The sequence below is a fragment of the Conger conger genome, chromosome 12 (assembly GCF_963514075.1).
Source record: "Conger conger chromosome 12, fConCon1.1, whole genome shotgun sequence".
In the NCBI taxonomy this organism is placed as follows: domain Eukaryota; kingdom Metazoa; phylum Chordata; class Actinopteri; order Anguilliformes; family Congridae; genus Conger; species Conger conger.
In genome coordinates this window covers 13,116,236-13,139,016 of record NC_083771.1, presented here as the reverse complement: position 1 = coordinate 13,139,016, position 22,781 = coordinate 13,116,236, and the positions used below count along the sequence as shown (strand labels likewise).

The 22,781-nt window shown below is 45.1% G+C and overlaps 1 protein-coding gene across 1 annotated transcript; it reads right to left on the bottom strand.

The window, feature by feature from the left end:
• Positions 1-86: 86 nt before the first annotated feature.
• On the bottom strand, positions 87-22,493 carry LOC133141962 (RIMS-binding protein 2-like). Its single transcript, XM_061262814.1, has 15 exons — positions 22,334-22,493; positions 21,919-21,998; positions 20,441-20,550; positions 16,093-16,917; positions 14,828-14,979; positions 12,190-12,774; positions 11,341-11,472; positions 11,046-11,198; positions 10,706-10,805; positions 6,077-6,240; positions 4,927-5,095; positions 4,227-4,330; positions 3,194-3,265; positions 2,874-3,005; positions 87-2,766 (listed from the first exon to the last, which is right to left on the bottom strand). The coding sequence occupies exons 1-15, from the start codon at positions 22,358-22,360 to the stop codon at positions 2,494-2,496; spliced, it is 3,078 nt and encodes a 1,025-aa protein (XP_061118798.1). The 5' UTR covers positions 22,361-22,493; the 3' UTR covers positions 87-2,493.
• Between the last annotated feature and the right edge of the window lie 288 nt (positions 22,494-22,781).

The following is a 22,781-nucleotide window of genomic DNA, read 5'->3' as shown; positions in this document are numbered from 1 at the left end:
ATAAATCCTTCTTTGAAATTAATGGAAGCAAAATGACAGCGGAATAAGCGTGTATCATTTTTCCACGAAACCACCAGAACATCAGAAATTGTGCAAAATATCAAATTTATTGATTAGAAAAGTTTATACACATGCACACAGTACTTGATGCCTGTAAATGTAGGCCAGTTATTACTTTTGTTTTTCCCCTCTAGCACACCATTGCAGACTTGGGTTTTTTTAAAGTCAGAATGAGGAAAACATACACTTTATATATAAATCTTAATTTACAAATAAAGGCAGTCTGAAAATCAAGTATAAACACTTAAAAACAATTTTCAGATGGACAAAGTACAAAAGGGGAGTATGGCAACTTAATCTAAAAGTAATGCCAAATGAAATCTGTGTTTACGAAAATGCACAATATAATTATATGAATGAAATGTCTGTTTGGCTGACAAAAACATTTCATGCTTGGCAGTTTTGGCAGTCAGTTCCAATCTGAACACTTAAGTTAATTTTTTTGAAGAAGTATGAAGAATTAGGACCTGACTGGCCATTTGTTCTTTGAGAAGTGTAAAACATTTCCCTTTGCATACCAGCTCACAATTCAGACCAAACAATGGCTTTGATTGATTCACAATGGTGACTTACAGACTGGTGACCCCCACTTCCACCCCCATCTTCATTCCTGTCAGTCTGTGAAGACACCTCTTTTTCGATGCCGATGTGAACTATGCAGATATGCTTTATCTGTAAGAGGTGAGATTCTGGAGCTGGCTTTCATAGTTGTTCATTTAACAGGGCAGTATGGGTCTCCCTTCGTACATTTGAACATATTTAGTTGCAGTCATCCCGATAAATCTCAGTGCCATCATATTCCTGCCTGGGTCCTGACCTACACTTTGGGGTTCCCGCCCAGCTGCTGAAGTTCTACAGTTCTACTGTGAGACCACCGGCATTAACCACGATCAGGACTGAGAAAGTGGACCAGCAGTGCACGTCACATCTCCCCCAAAACCCAGAAACTAAAATTGTTTGAAATCATAGCTACAGTAGCAGAACGTCACTTAATCACATGACTTGTTACTTTTTCTTCTTTTTTTTGAAGGAATGCACGACATGAATGCACACAGTACATACAATCTAGTTTTGCTCCATTTACCAGACAAAAAATACAAACCGTTTTGCATTTAAGGCAAAAGACATGGAGGTTGGGTTCAACTAGGCATTTCAAAACCAATACTGAAGTAGTTTATATATATATATATATATATCTTTTTTAACTATTGTACATACATGAGTCTGGATAATTTATTGTTGTTATGGTTTGGCCCAGAGGCTGAGATGTTTGAAGGCAAAATGTGCACCTTGAAAGTTCTTGGCTGAGACTGAAGATAAGAAGCTATGAGTAGGAATGTTTTGTGTTTTTTATTATTATTTTTTTAATAAGGCCAATTTTGATAATGGTTTGAATAATCATAACATCAAACACCAGTATTGACTTGTGAGTCTTGAGGTTAAGGTCATTATGGAGCGGAAGAACAACTCAAATATACACTCAGTGAGCACTTTATTGGGTAGACCCATGCACCAGCCTGTTAATGCAAATATTTAATCAGCCACAATCATGTGGCAGCAAATGCATAAAAGCATGCAGACATGGTCAAGAGGTTCAGCTGTTTTTCAGACCAATTGTCAGAATGGGGAAGAAATGTGAGCTAAGTGATTTTGACTGTGGAATGATTGTTGGTGCCAGACGGTGGTTTGAAACTGCTGATCTCCTAGGACTTTCACGCACAACAGTCTCTAAAGTTTGGAGAGAATGGTGAAAAAAAAACATCCTATGAGCAGCAGTTCTGCAGGCAGAAATGCGTTGTTAATGAGAGAGGTCAGAGGAGAATGACCAGACTGGTCAAATCTGACAGGAAGGTGAGAGCAACGCAAATAACCACACATTACAACAGTGGTATGCAGAAGAGCATCTCTGAACACACAACATGTCCAAACCTCTAAGTGGATAGGCTACATCAGCAAAAGCACCAATAAGTTTAAAAAAAATAAGTCTAATAAATACCCAGTAAAGTGCTGTGAGTGTATATATATTGTTCTGAGCTGTTCTGGTGAGTTACATGGTGTGGAGAGCTACCATGGCCATCAATGTTGGATCCCACCTAGCTGGCTGTAGCACCCTTTGGTGCCCTTTAAAACCAGGGCTCTTTATACTCCGATCTTACCCCACTCCCATTCCTGACTCCACGGAAGGGGACAGCTGAATATGGTCGAAACTTCGACCCAGCCAGTTGGTACTAACAGCCCCTGCATTTTTACCAAAACTCGCAAACTTGAAATGTGTACCGTATGGCAGCGGCCTAGTTTTAACCACACTGGTTTTTTTACATCAAGATTTTTTGCTCTCCACTTTCATTTAAAATGACTGTAATGGATGAATGCGAGTCCTCTTGCCATATAGTGGTTTTTTTTTGTCGAACACTGAGCTGGGTAAGAGGGTTCTCACTTCACCACGGCCAGCTTCTTCAGCAGGTTCTTCCCCTTGGAGAGCAAGCCCTTTTTCTTTTTAGCAGACATGTCACGGGAGGCCCTGATGGGGCTGTCAGGGGCCCTGATGGGACTGCAGGTGCCCAGGGGGAGCGAGGGCTCCAGGGACACCTTTGGCCCCTGGGCCAGTTCGGGCCCCGGGGCGCCCGGCCCGGTCTCGGGTGGCGGAGGGCACGCGGTGGGGGAGGCGGCTCTTCTGGGGGGGCCCAACATTTCCATTGGGACCTGCTGGGAAATGCGGAAGCGGGGGGGTTTTAGCACTGCCACTCACACACGCCTCCCCTGCAAGAAAACAAGGACATGAAGCTGCGGCCTTGCCACGGGAGAGCGCATACCCGCTTGGTCTCGGACCCCGGCGGCGTGTCCTGGGTCTGGCGGGGCGTGTCCGTGAGATAGACCTCCACGTCGGCAGGAACCTCTTCCAGGAAGTTTGAGGGTATGAGACCTCTGTGGCCGTTAATCTCACCCTACACAGGAAGACAAGAGGGGGATGTATATTTGTAAACAAACTTCAGCTAGTTCCTACAAACTCGATGACATAATACGACGTGTTTGCGGAGACGACAAAACTTGGCATTGACTTCTGGTTTGGAAGATAAGGATGAGGATGAGGTCAGCGATCAAGCCCCTTTAAGCACCCGATGACCATACGTACATAATAGAAGCCATCTTCGTCGATTTCCCCAAAAACAGCAATGATGTCACCGGCGCAGAAGGTCAGCTCAGCCTGAGAGAGAAGCACAAGGCATCAGACGTGAGGGAACAGATCTGTCAATAGGCTCATAATTATCAACCAATCCAATTTTTAATTCAGTTTCAGTTTAAAATGAACTGAAATTCAATTCATGAATTCAACAGTAACTACAAGGAGGAGTCAGTTCATGAATAGAATAGCAAATTGTAACTGTGGTAGTGCCCACCAAAAAGGGCTGTCTGCCCACCCTGCAGAGACCAGCCAGTGGGCAGAAGTCTCCCAAAAATCTGCTTATGCACCACAGGTGCATTATCCTGCCGCGAATTACAGAGAAGCGCAAATTAAGTAACTAAGAAGTGCAACCAAAGTGCAAGGACATTCTGGTAACACCACCGGACTGTAGGTGAAGCTACAATACATGAAATGATAGTGAGTGGACTGAATTAATTGTGGGTGCAGCTAGAGTACATGGCTGAGGTTACAGTACAGCAGGCTGTTGAACCAGTATAACGTAAGTTTGATTGCAAGTTAGGGTGTAAAGTCCACACTAAATGTCACATTATAACTATTTAGTTTAAAACTAAAGTTGTGTCTTTGTTCAGTTGCACAATTCATACTTGTTGCTACAGTGCTACATCTTAGCTAAGTTGACCGTAAGCCAAAACATTGTCGCATACAGTGACGCTTCTATATTCTATTCACGTCTTGTGCCCTTCTAACGTTTTGTCAAGTAATACGATGGCTAAATAATTCTATCTCAACTGCTGCCTACAGCCTGTAGGCTAAAATTACCACCAATTCTACTTGGTAACTCGTTATGGGCTTTTCGGGGATGTATTTTTTCTCTGATATTTTTGCTCTCCAATACATTTACGTTCATACTTACCTACATTTGAACTTACATTATACTGGTTCAACAGGCTGCAGGCAGTTCGTTGTGGATGGAGCTGCAGTATATAAGCATTTTTAGGAGTGGGATAATAGGAAGGGGTACCTCCACATCAACATTGGGGGAGCTCTCTCGGGGGTCATAGTCATAGAGTGCGACCATTCGCCTCGTGGCTATCGGAGGCTGCCGAGTACCCCGCCGGTTGCGATCTGCAAGAAAAACGGCAGGGATGAATTTACTTATTTCTCAGATTCCTTATGAGTCTACAACCCACTTATTGAGCCAATACAGTGTGACCTATCACTTAACATTTAGCCTATCATATTTTCAGACTAGGAAACAAATATTTTTCCACATATTTTAAAACCACTGGTCCGACACTTTAACTACCAAAATGCATGCAAACAGGTGCAGTGTTTGGTGTGACTGTCCGTTGTCAAGAGCAAATGGTGGGGTAAATGGTGCGTTCATGGCAGTTTCGACTTCCAATTAAGATAAGTCATTTCGCTATAATGGCTATCATTCCAATTCGGGCACTATCAGAGTAGACAGAGTTTCTAAGATGATGACAAATGGGTCACCTGAACAAAGCATCAAAGCCGAACGTTGTGTTTATTTTTTGGTGACACCCATTGTTCTGAGCATGTGTTAACGTGGTGTGGTCAGAGTGACGTTAATTACGTCACCCTTTTATCCAAGTTCCAACCTTCCAACAGAGTGCGAACGCAGTGAACGCACCGAAAGTCTTCAAAGATTACCCCATGACTCTCAACCACTGGCAGGACCTGACACACAGGTCACTGACCTATCTTATCCACGGGGGTGTTGAGGGAGAGGAAGCCCTGTTTCAGCAGCTGGTCCATGGTCTCCTCGTCCTCCGCCTGGATCTCGGACACCATGTTGCAGGGGATGAGCCCCGCCCTGCTGCCGATCTCTCCGCGATAAAACCCATCCGTGTCCTTATCGCCGTACACCTAGGAGAGGCAGCCAGCCAATCGGCAAGGGTAAGCTGCAGCCAATGAGGAACTGGGAATGAGCCCTCTATGACCAGCTACCAGCAGTTTCAAAACCTAGCTTAAGCTGTTTTTATCAGCGGGGTCCTTTCCCTTTTTTCTCAAGGGGCCAGCTTTCGAGCTATCAGTTTTGCCAATTAATATGAAGTCACCCCCTAATGATACCTATATTTTCCTCTTCATGTTTGACAGCAAATTCAACATATTTCCACTGATATATTTGTGTTCAATCTATGCAACATATTGTCTTTATGTTTTGTATTATTTCTTCCAATGTCTGAATGTTTTCTCCCAAGCACACAAAGATATAGTTGTTTTTATTTACCAAAAAATGCCCTGATATCAAGTCTTTGCGCCCTCATTTGGCAACTGCTCAAGCACGTTTCACTGCCACATAATTACCCTGCGTTTTCTTGGTTGTGCATGTGACTAGGCATGTGTGGAGAAATGTCTCCCCATAGGTTTCTATTGGCATCGCTGTCTCGATATATTATTTACTCTTGGTTTTTCTTAACCAGAATTTGCCCGCTAAACTGCAATTCCTCTTGGTAGAGATGGTGCAGCACCAGTCAGGATGAGCTCCCTATCTGCTACTGTATCACACATGAAGCCATGAAAGAGTAATCCTCTGTTTAATTCTCTGGTACAAGGAGGAATTGGTTTGTTTGGTTGCTAAATTATGGATCTAGAACGGTCTTCTTTATTATTTATGTTTCGTCATACGGAGACTACAGTGTATATGCTGACCCGTAATGTATTCTTTGTCATACAGAGAATCCTCTATCACAGAGCACACAGTGTATATGCTGACCCATAATGTATTCTTTGTCATACAGAGAATCCTATATCACAGAGCACACAGTGTATATGCTGACTCATAATGTATCCTTTTGTCAGACAGAAAATCCTATATCACAGAGCACAGTGTGCGTATGTGCTGACCCGTATGATCTGCCCCTCTTTGAAGGGCAGCTCTTCGTCCGCGGCGTCTGGGTTGGGCGACATAGAGAGGGGGTCGTAGTCAAAGAGCGCCACGAATATCCGGCACAGGTCCTCCGGCTCCGACTCGTCCAAGTAGCGGTTGGCGGGGTGTTCTCGCCCGCCATCTAGAGACACGAGGAGAGAACACACACCTTCCTGAGACAGTGCTGTTGGTCCTGCCATAGACTCCCATACTAAAAAGGTTTGTAAACGCCATATATGCTGATTACTATGTCTTACTGAAACATATTCAAAAACATATTTCTCTTTATATAATGATTATGGTTCATTTTATATATAGTGACGTTATTGTGAGGGTGAATTGCCTTATACTGTTAAAAATGTATGGGAGTGGTACAAAAACTACAGTACATATGCCAGTTCTATAACACGTATGTATTTAATATTTTCTGTATACTCCATATGTGTTTCTTGTATGTTTTTTACAAAGCTTTAGCAAATGGGCTCTACAAATAAGCCAGATGGTCAGCCTCTGAATTCCTTCTCTTCTCAACTCCATAACTACATGAGGCTTATTACATTATTACTGTTCCGGATTATACATCTTTGTGAAAGGGGGTGTCCAAGGATACAAAAACCATTGCCACAGCATTGAACACGTCGTCAGCATTGAACACTGATGTTCATGAAAGGCGCAAAATTGGAGTGTTTTGGCTTTGCCGGGTGGGAGAGACAGATTTCTGTGTTAAAAACACGCAGCTCTGCATCTGGTTCTTCTGTAGGGTCTGCCACAGGAGTGGGAGGCTTGGCAAACGCGTGATCGCTGCGGCCACGACACTCAATCACTGGCTTGAATGAACCCCTCTCAAAAACAATTGCTGACACTTTTATCCAAAGTGACTTACAGTTGATTAGAGTAAGCAGGGGACAATCCCCCCTGGAGTAAGGGGGTTAAGGGCCTTGCTCAAGAGCCCAATAGCTGTGCAGATCTTAACATGGCTACACCAGGGCTTGAACCATATCGAAAGTATATCGAAAATTACACTTTATAGCACCACCCATTTCGCAGTATAAGGATCCTCAGTCTCTTCTTGTTACTGGACACATCCCTGTCTGTCACAGGAATAACAAAGTAGGGGTAAAACAGTTACCAATGTCACTTGTGATTGGTGGATGCGATGCCTTTCTTTGCAGGAAGTAAGTATCCACCAATCACCATCTGTGTTGCTCAATGTGTTGTTACCAATGTCACTTGTGATTGGTGGATGCAATGCCTTTCTTAGCAGGAAGTAAATATCTGCCAATCACCATCTGTTTTGCTTAATGTGTTGTTACCAATGTCACTTGTGATTGGTGGATGCAATGCCTTTCTTTGCTAGACGCAAGTATCCACCAATCACAATCTGCGTTGCTCAATGTATTGTTACGACTTGTGATCGGTGGAGCTGGTAGTCTAGTAGGCAGTCCCTTCTCTAGTTTATTATCCGTGGTCTTTCAGGGTACAGCAGGCTAAGCTGATGTGTGCAAAAATGAAATCCATAAATAGGAAAAGGTTTGGTGTTATAATGTAATTGATGTGCATACTGTATATTGGCTGCAGATACATTTGTACAGTATATTATGGAAGAAAAATCTGCCATTTTGAGTAAAAAGAGAAACACACAGTGAACATGGGAGCAAAAACAGGACAGACAACCATCCACCATGCATATTCAGTCCATTCAAAACATTTTACCATGAGAGACATATACAGTAAATCATATATGTACACACACAAACATGATTCCAAGACGTTAATGTCATGCTATAATAAATGAAAATCCACAATATTTTGTAACAAGATGCAGGCAAGCATAAGGGTTAAAAAAAACAAAATTAGTTTCTTATCAGAAAAACATACTGAGAACTATGGCGAGACATCATCTATCATAGGCGTTAGAAAGCGTCTCATCTGTTCTCTTTGTGTCACCTGAGGACAGAGCTTCCTGACTGCTGGAATCGCTGTTTGGCTGCACACTGAAACTAATACGCTTTCAAAATGGAGGATTCATGTAGGTGTATCTTTGCCGTAGTAACGTAATTTATTAGAGACACATAGTGAAGGGATTGTGGCGGTTACACAATCCCTCACAGTCCTTAGGCAGGAAACGCAGCAATGCAGCACTACTAACACTGGAAAGAGGGTAACCAAATGCGCATTTAGTACCTTTAATATGTCAAGGGAGGTCGCATTTCTCACAGTAAGCACAAACCCTGGAACCTTCTCTTTCAGTTTTCATGCAATAATCATTCTGGAATTGGTCCATTACATTAAAGTTACTGAGAAGCTAATAAGCTATGTCCACTGTGAAATATTATTGAATTTAGAAGTTGTGTTTTATACCAGCGCTACTCAATTGTCCTGTAGGCCGCAGTCTCTGCAGGTATTCGCTCTGACCGTGCGCTACACCACCAGATTTCACTAATTATCTTACGTCCGCGGTTCAGATAAGCTAATTCATGAAATCAGGCGGTGTAGCACCCAGTTGAAGCAAGTGCCTGCAGACCCTGAGTTGAGTAGCGCCGTTTTATACAAAAAAGTGGAAGCACAGAATTTCTGTTTGCATATTCACTGAATACAATTTTTGGCATATTGCCTTAACAGGACTGAAAGGTAGTCAACAGTCATTCATTCAAAATGCCCACCCTGAACTTTTAGCAACAAGTCATGCAGCAGAAAAGTAAGCTAGGGTGGGAAAAGTAGGTTAGAAGGGTGAGGGTGCAGAGGCATTCCCTGGGGTCCAGGCCAAAAGGGGGGAGCATACAGTCATTCATTAGCCTGGGTGAGCAGCCATTTTGTCGGCCCCTTGCTGGCTCACACGCTTGAGCCAGCTTCCATCAAACTCCATGGCATTCACCGGCCCAGAAGGGAGCCGCAACACCTACCATAGCGGCCCTCAGGGGCCCCCGTCCGCTGCGAAGGGCCAATCCTGCATGGCGCTAAATCGCCATAGTAACCATCCTCCTCCGGAGGCGAGGGCTTGCCCTCACTGTTACTCTCAGGGGTTATCTCTACAGAAAACACCAATCAAAGCGTCACATTTACTCCTATTGGCTGTTCTGCATGGCCTCATCAATAGGGGCCGTGGCTGTGAGAGGTGCTGTTTGCTGTGTTACTTTCTACTTTAATGTTTCATGAGCTGAGAATTAGAAGTTTCTATATGCGTTCTGAGGGGGTTTGAGATATTGAGCTCCAAAGATTCCAAAGTGAATGGGCTCCAAGCAGATATGACCTTTTTAATTTAGCATTTTTTAATACTTTTATTATACTTTTAGAATTTTTGCATAAAACTTACATGCCCTATTTACTGCCCTATAACAATATATTTGAGACACCATCTCATTCTGACAAAAATTTCTGAACCTTATAGTTCTCAGCTCACGGTTTGCTGTAGAATTCAAAGTGTGTTGAATTGTGTGTTGCAAACCAATTTAAAATTTGCCAGCAGGGAAACATCAACTTATTGTTCTTTGACTCCATGGGATATTCATAGATAGCGATTAGTGCCATTGTTACTGACGAATGTGTGTATCATTATCCATAATAAGACACAAATGCGTTTTACTTTCCACAAACAAATACTGTTTGTTTCTTGTAAATCGTCAGTTAAATTAATCTGCACTGATTTGTACAAATATATACATTTTTTGGCACAAATACCTTGTGCATACATACTGTGTAGACATATTCTATATATACACTCAGTGAGCACTTCATTGGGTATTAATTAGACTTCTACTGCTGTAGCCTATCCACCTTCCTGTCAGCTTTTACCAGTCTGGCCATTCTCCTTTGACGTGTTTCTGCTAATTCTAGAGACTAGACATGAAAATCCCAGTAACGTTACGTTAAAAGAAAACACAGGCTTTTTAGTAGAAGAATTGGTGTATTGAATGTACCTAAACATTCACAGTGCTGTGCTTCTGGCAATAAAAAGACAAAAAAATCACCAAGGCAATCACCAAATACATATGGATTGACAATAGATCAATTGTTGATTCATGATAGGATCGACTATAGTTTCATACCTAATTTAAATGGCAATTAACAAGATACAAGTAGAGAGATATTTTTTTGTGAAGAGTAAAACATATTTGTATATGTGTCTCTTATGTATGCATAATGATACACACGTGTCAAAAATACTGAGACTAGTCTCTGTCCGCAGATATTGAGCTTGACTCCCAAATAACAAAGGACTGGACTCTCCTATTGCATGTTCATCTATGTTTATCACAAATTAACTGGTGATTCTGAATCGGAGAATAAATAAATGGGGGAAAACAAAAAAAACAAAAAACAGAATTATTAGAATTATGAAAACTTATCTTAAAACAGACAAAAATTATTACTTTTCCAGACTATTAGTGAAAAGGACAAACTGAACCGATTGAAACGGTGATCCTGTTGGTAACAGATACACAGATGTGAGTGTGGATCAGTAGCACAGACAGGAGCTGTGGACTGGGCAGTAATGTCTTCGGTACGCAGGTGTGAAATGACATTTCCATGGGGATGCTCAGGTGAAGAGAGCCACACGTGGGACACACAGACATGTGAAAAAGTCTGGGGGAAAGGACCGTACTGACCAATGGAAGGGACTGTTATAGGCCTGCGCTGGGGAGGCCCTCGACCGGAATCCCGAACATGGCGGATCTGGCGTCCCGAAGAGGAGGCGTTCCCCAAAACCTTAAAGCAAAGGAAAAATCAAAATCAAGGGAAAGTCCTTCCTGGGCACATTTTTTGGATTCAAATACTTTTGTACCCTTTACTGATGTATTGGACCCTATGAAATACACTTACAGCACAAACAGTGCAAACCCCTCCTTCTGGTTCTTGCATCAGGCAAGATCAGTGGAGCACAGAATAGTATTTGAATCCAACACAGGTATGTATTTGCGAGGGGTTATTCTGATCACGGGGGGGTACCTTTAGGGCGCCGTGAGGGCCCATACTCCTCCGCCGGCCTTCCTCCAGCTGCATCTCGGAGTACAGCTCCTCCTCATCCTCCTCCATGATGTCAGAGAGGTCAGAGCCGCGGCTGCTCTCCGTGTGGTACTCCTCGCTGTGGCTGTACTGGAGCTGTGGGAATATATCCAGCCCCGGAACGTCAGCATTCCCCAACCCCCCCCCGGACCCCCACCAAACCCCCCTGGACCCCCAGCCCCCCCAAACCCCCCCGGACCTCCCCACAGAGCACAGAGGGGCAGGGATTTGGCCATACCTGCCGGCCCAGCTCGGACCCCCGGAGGAACTCGTCCACGGACGCCCCTCGCCTCCTGACGTGCGCGGACTCATAACCTTCCTCCTCCTCCTCTTCCTCGTCCGAGTGCAGGGTGTGACCGGCACTGTTACCCTATTAGTAGATAAGTACAAATCTTGACCATATCTATCAGGGGTGAGGGTTAGCGTTAGAGCGGAAACTTTTGTTCATTTATTTTATGTGTAAATAGTAATAATACCTTTTATTAAAAAATTTTCTAAACACCCAAAGACACTTTACCGCAGAAGAAGTTACAGAAATGAAAGCGCAAGAGTTACAAATAAGTACAAATATAAAAAAGTCTTAATATTGGAATCTACCCACATACTATGTACATAGTGTACTGCTGTAATTTTGTCCATGTCTATCTGGATTTGAAGGAAATTACATTTTGTATGCAGAATTAACTCAATCAATAAACTTTACTCCCGAGGGCAATATCATTGCATAGTATATACAATACTTCCTATTCAATAGTCTTTTTTGTCTGTCCCTGTCTATGTGTAGCATTATGATGACAATTATTAAAATAATGATTCAACTTTCCAGTATCAAGGGGGTAGCCTATAGCCTAGTGACTAACGTGCTTGACAGGGACCTGGAAGGTTTGTGGGTCAAGCCCCAGTGTAACCGCAATAAGATCAGTGTAGCAGTTGGGCTTAACCCCCGGGGGGGGGGGGTCGGCCCTTGCTTAGTCGAATCGACCGTAAGTCGCTTCGAATAAAAGCGTCAGCTAAGTAACTGTACTGAGATGTACTGTTATTTTCGGCAGCAGTAAAGCGTTGTGTTGGGGGTTGCCGTGGCACTGACCCGGCCGCTCTCCGCCGCCACCCTCTGGGCTGCCTCGCGGGCGATGGCCTTGGCCACGGTGTCGGGAATGGGGGCCCCCCGCGGCTGCGGCAGGATCCTCTGCGGGGAGGGCGACCGTCGTCCGGGGAAGCGGGGCGTCTCCAGGGTGTGGAGGCCGGGGGGCGGGGGGTCCCAGGACTGGCCCGACCGCAGGCCGGGCTCCTCCTCTTTGGTCTGGGGCTCTCCGGCACTTGCTGGGGGGAGGCGGGGCTGGGGCTTGGGGAGGCCGTGCGGCGGGTGGGGCAGCGGGTGGGGCTGCATGTGGGGCAGCGTGTGGGGGTAGGGCTGAGGGTGCGGCTGAGGGTGCGGCTGTGTGTGCGGCTGAGGGTGGGGCAGCGTGTGGGGGTGCTGCATCGCGTGAGGGTGGGGCAGAGGCTGAGGGTGGGGAGGCACGAGCAGGCTGTTTGGAATGACGGCGACCGGAGAGTCCTGGGACTCCCCCTGTATGGAGAGCGTCCTGACCACCACCTCCCTGGCCTCCAGGCCCTGAATCCTGCCCAGCTCGATGGAGACGAACTCCGCCATGGGAAACAGGACCTCCGCGATCTGGGAAAAGCCAAACAGCCGTATTGTCCAATGGCATTAGCATCGTCAATTAGCAATAGCATCATCCACTAACATTAGCATCGCCATTAGCATTAGCATAATCAATTAGCATTAGCATCACCATTCGCATTAGCATCATCTATAACCCATAATAGGCCACTGCATCCTAATCAATCAGCAAATCATTCACTAAAGTAATCAATCAAAAAAAAAAATTCTAATAACAGTGTATAGGCTGGGCCCTGCTAAAAACATTAAATCCTATTTAAAGACAAACTGAATTCTTGTTGTCTTAAAGTACATATTCCAAAACATTTATGAAAGTGTAATACCATTCATAAAATTTTAATAAAATTGTAATACTAATTGTAATAATTGTAAACACAGTTTTGAAGTTCTTTTCCTTCCACTTTCTGGAAAACAAAATTTTAAGAGATATGACATCATCATGTACCAGTGGGCTTGGACTTGGACAAATATCTGTTAATTTTCCATTCCCCTCCAATCAATATCCTTTCAAGCTCAAATCAACACCCCGTCCTCCAACCCCCCTGAAAGATCTGTTTCACTCGCGTCTGTCATATCCCAGAAGCTAGTGCTGCTCTTGCATCCGTTTCAGCTTGCCTTTAACAGAACACTGTATTGGGACACTGCATTTGAGAACTGCACTGGAACAGTGCTATGAAGTCACAGGTTCTGAGAGGTCAGAAGTCTGCTCATGTGAATAATGCAAGATAAAGAGACGGGCTGCCACCTACAAACAAGGCTAAGCGTCGGACACCCAAAAAACCCTCTAAAGAGAGGCCTTTGAGTGCAGTGTTGCTTATACTCCAGCAGAGGACAGAAGAGTGTCTTATATAGGCCAGTGCAGGCTCATAAAAACGTGATGGTTTAGTCAATGTCCATTATATGTGCGTGTGTGAAGGTGCGTTACTGACACAAACGGGTGTGTCCCAGGTCGCAGGCTTCTGTTGAAATCTAGTTCTCTTACTGGAGTGGCAGAAGTAAATCATTTTTCCTGAAGCAGGATTTACACACTAGTATTTGCACATTATTTTTTTCTGACGGATGCTTTAGAAAGAGGCCCAATGCTTGCACAAGCAATCCAATTCTATTGTTTCAGGACAATAAATGATAGGAGCGTTATATGGATGCACATACAGTATATTATAGCAAAACAGACAGCAGTACCAAGCACAGCTGTCTCTAAGCAAGCAAAACCAGGATGGCGCATGAAAGCAATAGGTTTACCAAAATTATTTCAATTAAAGAGCTGACTCAAAACTGCAAAGTGCATTTCTCCAAGGAAGTCAAACCTGCCAGTCGTAGACAGGTGCTGTGATTTATTAATCTCATTTTATTTTGTTTGGCATTGATTGAATATGGCGTGATACCTAAAGCCTGGTACAATATTAACTCAGTTCTACTTCACACTTTTTCCAGTCACAATTGGCCCCAGTTATTACATCACTACTGAGCTCCTGTGAAAACAGACAATCATTTTAAACTATGTAATCTGCATAAGCCTGCCCTTTTCATTTTTACTTTTCAAACCATTATTTCTGGGAGTACAGTATGACACAGGACCTTTGTGTTTAAAAGTCCCATATCCTGCACCTTTCACTATTTAATTTTAAGGTCCTGATATCTATAAGAAGACATTTGTGTGTTTTTAAGTTCCGAAAACTATCCAGTTTCACACGCCCATTCTCCATGATCGTCTCCAAGACCAGGTTGTTTTAGTGACTGTGTCTTTAAGGCTGATTGATATCGTTCGACCTGATATCACTGTTCTGATTGGTTGGTTAGCTCCAACAAGCTGAATGCCGTTTGTACCGAGCACTTTGTTTGTTCCTTCACGGAACTTCACGGAAGTCCAAACGGTTTGTTTAAATGCACTTTCACAATGTTTTTTATTGTACCTTAATAATCCACATCGCAAATGACATGTCATTTTCCACAACATAGGACACGAGTTTAAAAGGTGTCCCAGCGGTAAAAAGGAACCATTTGGGCGGGTTACTTGGCCCCCCCTGCGTCCTGCCACACCTACCCTCTGTCCCTTAGTGCACACGGCGTAGCCGATCACGCTGGCCCCGTTCGAGGTTCCCGTTTCGGAGAGGGCGGGGGGGCACCAGCACACCTGCAGCACCCCCGGGGTGTGGCCACACTGCACCTGCACATCCTGCGGAGGGAGGGGCGGTCCTGTGTGCGTGGGGGGGGGGGGGTTAGTTGTCAGGTCACTACAAGGCAAGGCAGAAATTCAGCTAGCTAGATAGACAGACAGATGGATACACGGATAGAGACAGACAGATGGATACATGGATAGATAGATAGATTAATAGACAGAGAAAGACAGATAGACAGATTGAAAGATAGAGACAGACAGACAGTTAGATTGACTGATTGACAGAGACAGAGAGGCAGAGAGACAGATAGATATATAGACAGATAATGATAGAAGGATAAATATAGGCACACACAACACACAGCCTCAATGCCATTTGGCCCCCAACACTAAGTCTGCACTAAGACCTCATAGACCTCAGTCTGCGTCCTGCAATTAGACTGCAAGGAGGGATCCTTCCCTTTCCCTCCATAATGCCTGCAGCGAGCGCTACTCGCCCAACGGGATTTAGATTGAGCGAGCGCTTTTTAAAGTCTTTATTCACCAACTCCTCGCGTTGGCACGGGGAAGTTGCTCTTAGCCTCCGCGGTCCCGCTCCGGTCGCGGTCGGAGGACGGTCGTCTGCGCCGCGCGCGCTCAAGGCGGTCCAATAACGATCGCTGTTCCGGCCGCGCCCGCGCAGTACGCCCGCTGGGAGCTTTTCATTTCATATTCAGGAGCGGCGGTTGCCGGCATGTACATGTGTCGACCGTAGCGACCGCTTCGCTACCGGCCTTTCATTGCGCCGGGAGAAAGCGGTTCACCAAGCCACACGCTGTCAATCATCAATCACATACATCACTTCATAATCGCCTGGCAGGAGCTCCTATCCACAGTGTCAAGTGCTACTAAAAATGTGCCATCACCAAGAAGGTTCAGAGGCCCTTTTATAATCAGTGTAATATTAACCAAACTAACAAGTTGTTTTCTCCAAAAGAAGGTGTGATTAGACAGGTAGGCTACCATTACACAGCTGCACCAGTACCGGTATCCAAATGGAAACCTGACATCTAAAGAGGCTCAGGGGAGCCACAATGCAAAACCGCCACCTGATTTGACGCAGCGACTCTAGCTGGGGGACTCGGGTCTCTGACAGGGGGACTGGGGCACTTGGGGACTCTGACTTGGGGACTGGGGGCGGTGACTCTGACCTGCTGCCTGGGTGCAGAACTCCAGGGACATCTCCTTCTTCTCCCTCTGCTCCAGCGGCAGCTGCCAGGGCATCTGGTGGGGCTTGGCCTGGGCCGTCACCTTGTACACGGTCATGGGCCTGAGGTCAGCCAGGCGACAGCGGTAGCAGGCTTGCCGCACCGCCTGGTGCTCGGCCCCGTTCAGGAACACCGTGTGGCTGTAGTTACTGTTGCTGGGCATCCAGGAGACCAGGGCGGAGACCTGCGTGATGTCATCCACGCGGAGGCAGTAGGGCGCCACCACCACGCTCCGGCCCACCAGCAGGGAGCAGCGCAGCTCATCCGAGACGCCGCGCCCCGTCACACTCTGCACCGAGACGCGGTACGTGCACTCGGCCAGGTTCAGCTTCTCGATCAGCAGCTTGGTGCGGCCGCCGAACGCCACGTTGGCCCGCACCTCCGTGTCCACCAGGACGTTGTAGCCCGTGACCGGGCCCCAGCCCGGGGGGACGAGCGGGGGGTCCCAGGCCACGATGACGCTCTTGGCCAGCTGCTTGATCAGGGTGATCTTCCGGGGGTACGGCACCACGTCCTCGCCCCCCGTCGCGTCCTCCTCCACCCCGGCTCCGTCCGAGGCCGCCCCGGGGCCTCCGCCGCAGGGGTCCAGGGGGTCCTCGCCCAGGCCGTCCTGCTGCAGGGCTCCGTCCCCCTGCGGGCCCCCCCCGTCGGCGTGGTTGGCGTAGCCCCCGTCCTTGTCCCCGTCGGCGGCGGAGGCCGCCTCTTTGTCCTGGATGAAGTCCACGAAGTTGGAGGGAACCAGGCCTCTCTGTCCATCCAGCAGCTCCCCTGAGAGACACAGAGCAGGTTTCTTAAAGCCCACACAAATGTGTTCTTGAGCTTTTACTATCATCCTGGAGCTTTTGATTTGTGTTCCATACTGGTGACTTTGGCTCAGGCAGTAAGAGCTTTCGTCAGGCAGTCAGAGGGTTGCCGGTTCAATCCCGCCCTGGGTGTGTCGAAGTGTCTCTTAATAAGACGCTCCTGCTCCTGACGAGCTGGTTGGTGCCTTGCATGGCAGCCAATTGCTGTTGGTCTGTGTGTGTATGAATGGGTGAATGAGAAGCATAAATTTTACAGCACTTTGGATCAAGGAACTATATAAATGCCAACCATTTACCATTCAAGTAAAACATTGGCAATTCAGGTCAAAATATGTATACATATTTTAGGGTCCAACTGCAATTTTCCCCAGCTGTTTGTAAAACAATTTCCCGCATGACTTGACATGTTTTTGCATAATTATCGGATGACTTTTGTGTGATAGTGTGGAGAGCTGACCATCAAAGCATATTTCACACACATATATACACACACACACACACACAAGCATACACACAGTTTATATGTGTTCGTGCATGTGTAAAAAACCCTCAACATTAAAATTGTGTTTGTGTGTGTACGTGCGCAAAATCCTTCAGCATTAAAATTGTATTTAAAGCATGAAGCACTCCCAATTGTATCTGATCTGAATGAACCCACTTTTTCCACAGAGGCCCCTAGCTAAACTATCTCAGCATTTGTAGTACTTCGGCTGTTAAAATCAACTAGCTCTTTTCAAATTGCGTCTTCCAGTTCTTGGTCCGTTTTCATCTCCTTAACACCACAGCTTGTAACTTTTCCCTAGCCTTTCTTCTGATCCCACACCAAAGAGCTCCCTTCTGAGATAACAGAGAAGCAGCCCAATCCAGTCGAAGCCTGGCATGTTTTCAGCCGGTGCGGGGTTATGCAGTTTTTCTTTCAAACAGCAGTCGGTCCTTTGTTCTCTCATTTTTCACCACAGTGAATTTGTTTTCCAGAACACTCCGGATGAAATTGACTGTTGCTTTACTTAACAAAGAGGAAAAACGTACAGCACGTGAGCTGGATTAAAATCAACAAATTGGATTTCACAACTTTTCAAAAAATATTACTATGATATTTATATGCTATACGTGTGGCGGGTGTATGAGATCATGTCAGAGGGAGACTTGAAGCTCTTTGACCTCAAACATCTGACAGTGGCTGCTTGTTATATGCATAACAGCCAAATATCAGGTATGAAAGCCATATATGCTATATTCATGGGCTGTCAGAAATATCAGATTTATGAGCTGTGCACACATGAAGGTCGTTATTCCCAGTGGGGGATTTTTCTATGATACCCAAGTTCCCGACTTGGAGTCCATAGAGGACAATGGCTGCAGAAATGCTGCTCACTGGATGTTTTTTGTTTTTCGCACCATTCTCTGGAAACTGTAGAGACTGTTGTGTGTGAAAATTCCAGGAGATCAGTTTCTGAGATACTCAAACCACCCTGTCTGGCACCAACAATCATTCCACAGACAACGTCACTTAAATTTGGTTTGAACAACAGTTGAACCTCTTGACCACATCTGCATGCTTTTATGAATTTAGTTGCTGCCACATGATTGGCTGATTAATGTATGTAACTATTTTATGGTAGTATTTAGCATTCTTTCTTAGCATTTATCATGTGTACTTTAGTATTATATTACTAAATAGGTAACAATTTGTGCATACCATCACCTGACTCATGTCAACAAAGCAAAGCAGTGTATACATGAGAATGCTGGTTATACGTGGTTCTCATTGGAAAAAAAATGTGTTGGGCCCTTCTTGTGTTTGTAAATAATAGATACTAGCCACAAATATGGCCATATTGTGTCCATTTATTGTGGTTAGGAGCACATTAGTTCAAATTAAAGCTCTTGCACCCCATTGGATAGGAAGCCTGTCAATCATATTTAAGTTGAACTCTATGGCATACTCAAATCTGGCTCTAGGGGCCAGTAGTATTGCTAATTCATTATCCCCCTCTGACCAGGATGGATTTAAACATCCCATATTGTACGCCAGTTTTATATTTTAGGCCCTGATATCCATAAGAAGATGTTTGTGTGGTTTTAAGTCTCAAAACAATCTGTGTCCAGTTTTACATGTCCATTCTCCAGCACCTCTCATGAGCTTTTCCAAGAACAGGCTGTTTTAGTGACTGTGTCTTTAAGGCTCATTGATATCAGTGAACCTCTGTTCTGATTTGCTGGTTAGGCTACAAGGTGCTGAAGCAAGGGCCGTGCTGAAGCTAATAAGAGTAGTGACGTCATAACTTCACGGCTCTTTAAAACGCCCATTTTCTTCATACAGATTGCATAGATTTCTAATCCATTTTGATACTTTCACAGTGTTTTTATAACACCTTCAACTCCTTTATAATCCACACAGGGAAATGTCATTTTCCACAATATGGTACCTTTAAAACTGGGAAACCAGGTGAGTTAAATCGTTGGCCAATCAGTGGTATTAATCAGGTAACTAATCGATCGGAAAGACAAACCAGGAGTACTGCTGTCCTCAGACTTCAGGATTCCTACTCAACAGGTTTTTCAAGCAGCACATACAGTATATCAAGCCAGGCATAGAGATAGATGAATATAAGAAGGGGTTTGTGTGTAGTATGTGGTGCTTCACTCCTTGCATGGTGGTGGAGAGGTTAAAAAATAAATGAACATTACTTCCAAAAAACCTTCAAACGACGTAAAACGAACCGATGTTCAACCTGATAGGCAGAGTTTTAGCACAATGCTAATAATCAGCCATCGGCACAGAAAGGCTCCCGTGTCTAAATAATGCCTGCATGTAATGTCAGCCTCCAAAAATAGCAACCTCAATTAGCGAAGATAAAAAATTAATTAGGCTCAAGTGACTTCTTGCATGCCCACGCTGCGTATGAGATTTGCACGCGGGGGTCAAATAAACGTCCCCGAGACAGGGCTGAGCTCGTGAAAGCATGCATCTGCAGAAATATCACACTTATTCATCGTCAGACTGTACATGTCATGTACAAAGAGAGAGCAGAGGCTACATATGAACAACAGCTTGACCTAAATCAGGCTGCGTTTGTGAACGCCATTTCCTCTGTATCGCCCCCTGAGCCTGCCATCATGTTCCCGCCCAAGCTTTCAGCTCCTAACCATCTTTAAACACGTATTAACCAGGGATTCAAATACTTGGCAATAAAAATGATCTATACCACATTTGTAAATGGTAAAATGATAAAAGGTTGGCATTCATATAGCACACACTCACACACCAACAGCGATCGGCTGCCACGCAAGGCACCAATCGGCTCATCAGAAGCCATTTGGGGGTTAGGTGTCTTGCTCAACAGACCCCAGGGTGGGATCGAACCGGCAACCCTCCAACTGCCAGACGACTGATCTTACCTCCTGAGCCAAAGTCACCCCATTTAAGATGAAATGTAACCAGGCAGGTTATTAGAGATGCGATTAAAATGGTGACGTGAACAAACCTTCGTAGAAGCCATCGTCGTCCATCGTCCCGTAGACATATAGATACTTTCCAGCCACAAGGGGGAGCTCTGCTTCAGGGTGTTCGTTTGGTCCATCATAAGGGTTATAACTGGACAGGAACAATGTATTAAAAGCACTATACTGTAAAAAAATGCTGTGTCATAGCAAAGCTACTGAATTCTGGCAAGGCAAGGTTTGACCAACTAAGGCCCTGGGGCCGGTTGCACCAGCTGGACGTAAATACTTTGGTCTGAGCTGTTAAGTCGGTCGTAACTACTTCTGACGTTGTGCTTATATTCACGCCTGTTGCATCATCATAAAATACGGCTAGGGGCAGCTACGTCCACCCCAGACAATGCGCATTCATGCTGATCCATTATATCGTGCGAATGTTGCTAAGCAGTGTGTGTTTGCTTGACTAGAATACTTCTACTGCTTGATTGGTTTACATTAATCATGTCCCCTAAAGGATTCTGAAAAGCACAATTAGTATAAAATTTTAGTGCTGCTATATGCCCAAGACAGTCCACCGTTACTGGGATATATCACAAAGGAGGATTAACTGAGTTTGCTGGATAAGTTCACAGAGTAAAACGCATAACCCAAAAGTGGAAGATGAACTGAAACGGCTGTTCTGGATTTTACTTCTACAGCTAACTGCAGGTTTTCCTGCATTGTGCTACGCCCACCGACCAGAGACCTGCTCAAATTCAGATGAAAGCTCATGGATTTATTCAAATACCTTAGCCCAGCTGAAAGGAAAACATCCAATTGACTCACTGTCCCCATATATGCCTAGAGGATTTGTCAAGTTGTTGCTGTTGCTTTTCATTTAGTGTTACCTAGGAGAATAGTTTGCAACAGGCAACAGGTACATTTTTTAAGTCTGGCTACGTCGAACATAACTTTATGACCAGCTTGGCCACGCTGGTTGGCCAGGTCATGCCCTGTTAGACCAGCTTGACCATGCTGGTTGACCAGCTCATACCCAGCTAGACCAGCTCAATTTTCAAGATTTTACAGTAGGTTGCAGAGTGTAAACGGTAGGACTGGAGCACATGCAGTTCTGCTACAGCGGTCTGTAAGCCATTAGCATCACACTACACTGGCAGCTGTAGGCACAGCAGCTTTATCACTGGGATTATTTTTATGTGCTCATTTGAGAGATTTGAGTCCCAAGGGACTTAGAGCCAGGCAGCAGTGGAGCGTATGAAGCTTGCAGAGTTCACTGAGGTGGGAAAAGTGATATTGCACTAATCTCTCAAACTCAATTGCCCAAAATAACCAGCAACACTGTCTCTTAAATAGACCTCTCATCTGTAAACAAGTGAACCGACAGAAAAGATTGTCTATGAACTGGAATTAATGATGCACTGGTCCAAACTCGATTACCCAGAATCCCATTGGTTCTAAAACAGGAAGTGGGTCAAGATCCTATTAATTTGCACGCAGTCGCACAGAGCGTGGTCTCTCTCACCTGTATCGAGCTGTGCAGAGACGGACTTTTCCTGTGTACTTGGCCTTTGACCTCTGCGTTGGACTGACCTCTCCTTCCATCTAAAATCAGGGGGAACGAGGACCTTAACACAATCAGTGCCAAAGAAACCCATACAATTTGGGCAGAGGTTATCAATTATGCATGAAAAAAACTCTTACCCATGGTGTTAAATTACAAATTCAAGGGGGGAATTCGAACTAGCCAGGAGGGAACCATCTGCATATTCCAGATTTAAACTTCATAATTCATCAGTACTATTTAGCACTATTTAGTACTACTAATACTTATCTATTTACAATAATTTTGAATACTTTGCATATCCCCTTCACCAAGGAAGAGCATTTTTGTGTTTTTTTAGGGAGTGCCTTACGGCAGTGGGGGAGAGCAGGCTGACCTGTCCCAGTTTTGGCGGTGAGTCCATTTCGGGGCTGTGAGGGCCCTTTTCTGAGGGCCGGGGGGCTGTTGTACACGGTGAGGGGATTGGCACAGAGACCGTCCGACGCTGCGACGCACGGGCACAGTCTCTCCGGTTCCTTCGTCAGAAGATTGAGCGGCTCACTCTGCGACCAGCATTTCAGTGCCAGCTCTCGAACCTTAGTCTTGCCACAGGGAGGATGAGAGAGACAGAGACAGAGAAAGAGCTGTATTTCTGTGTGTACTTTTTCTGGGATACTTTGGCAATATTTACTGTATGTTTTTCGGTGAAGCATATTGCATTGAAGAATTTAGAGGGGGGGGCAGAGAGAGAAAGAGAGGGAGAGACACTGAGGGGGGAGTCAGAGAGAGAGGGAAATAGAGAGAGGGAGAGCAGAGAGAGAAAGAGAGAGGGAGAGACACTGATG

Coding starts and splice junctions, on each gene's coding strand:
- LOC133141962 (XM_061262814.1), bottom strand. CDS start 22,360: ATGGACTCACCGCCAAAACTGGGACAG. Junction 11,473..12,189: donor TGGCGGCGGAGAGCGGCCGG/GTCAGTGCCACG, acceptor ATCTACTAATAG/GGTAACAGTGCCGGTCACAC. Junction 4,331..4,926: donor CACCCCCGTGGATAAGATAG/GTCAGTGACCTG, acceptor TTTTTCTTGCAG/ATCGCAACCGGCGGGGTACT.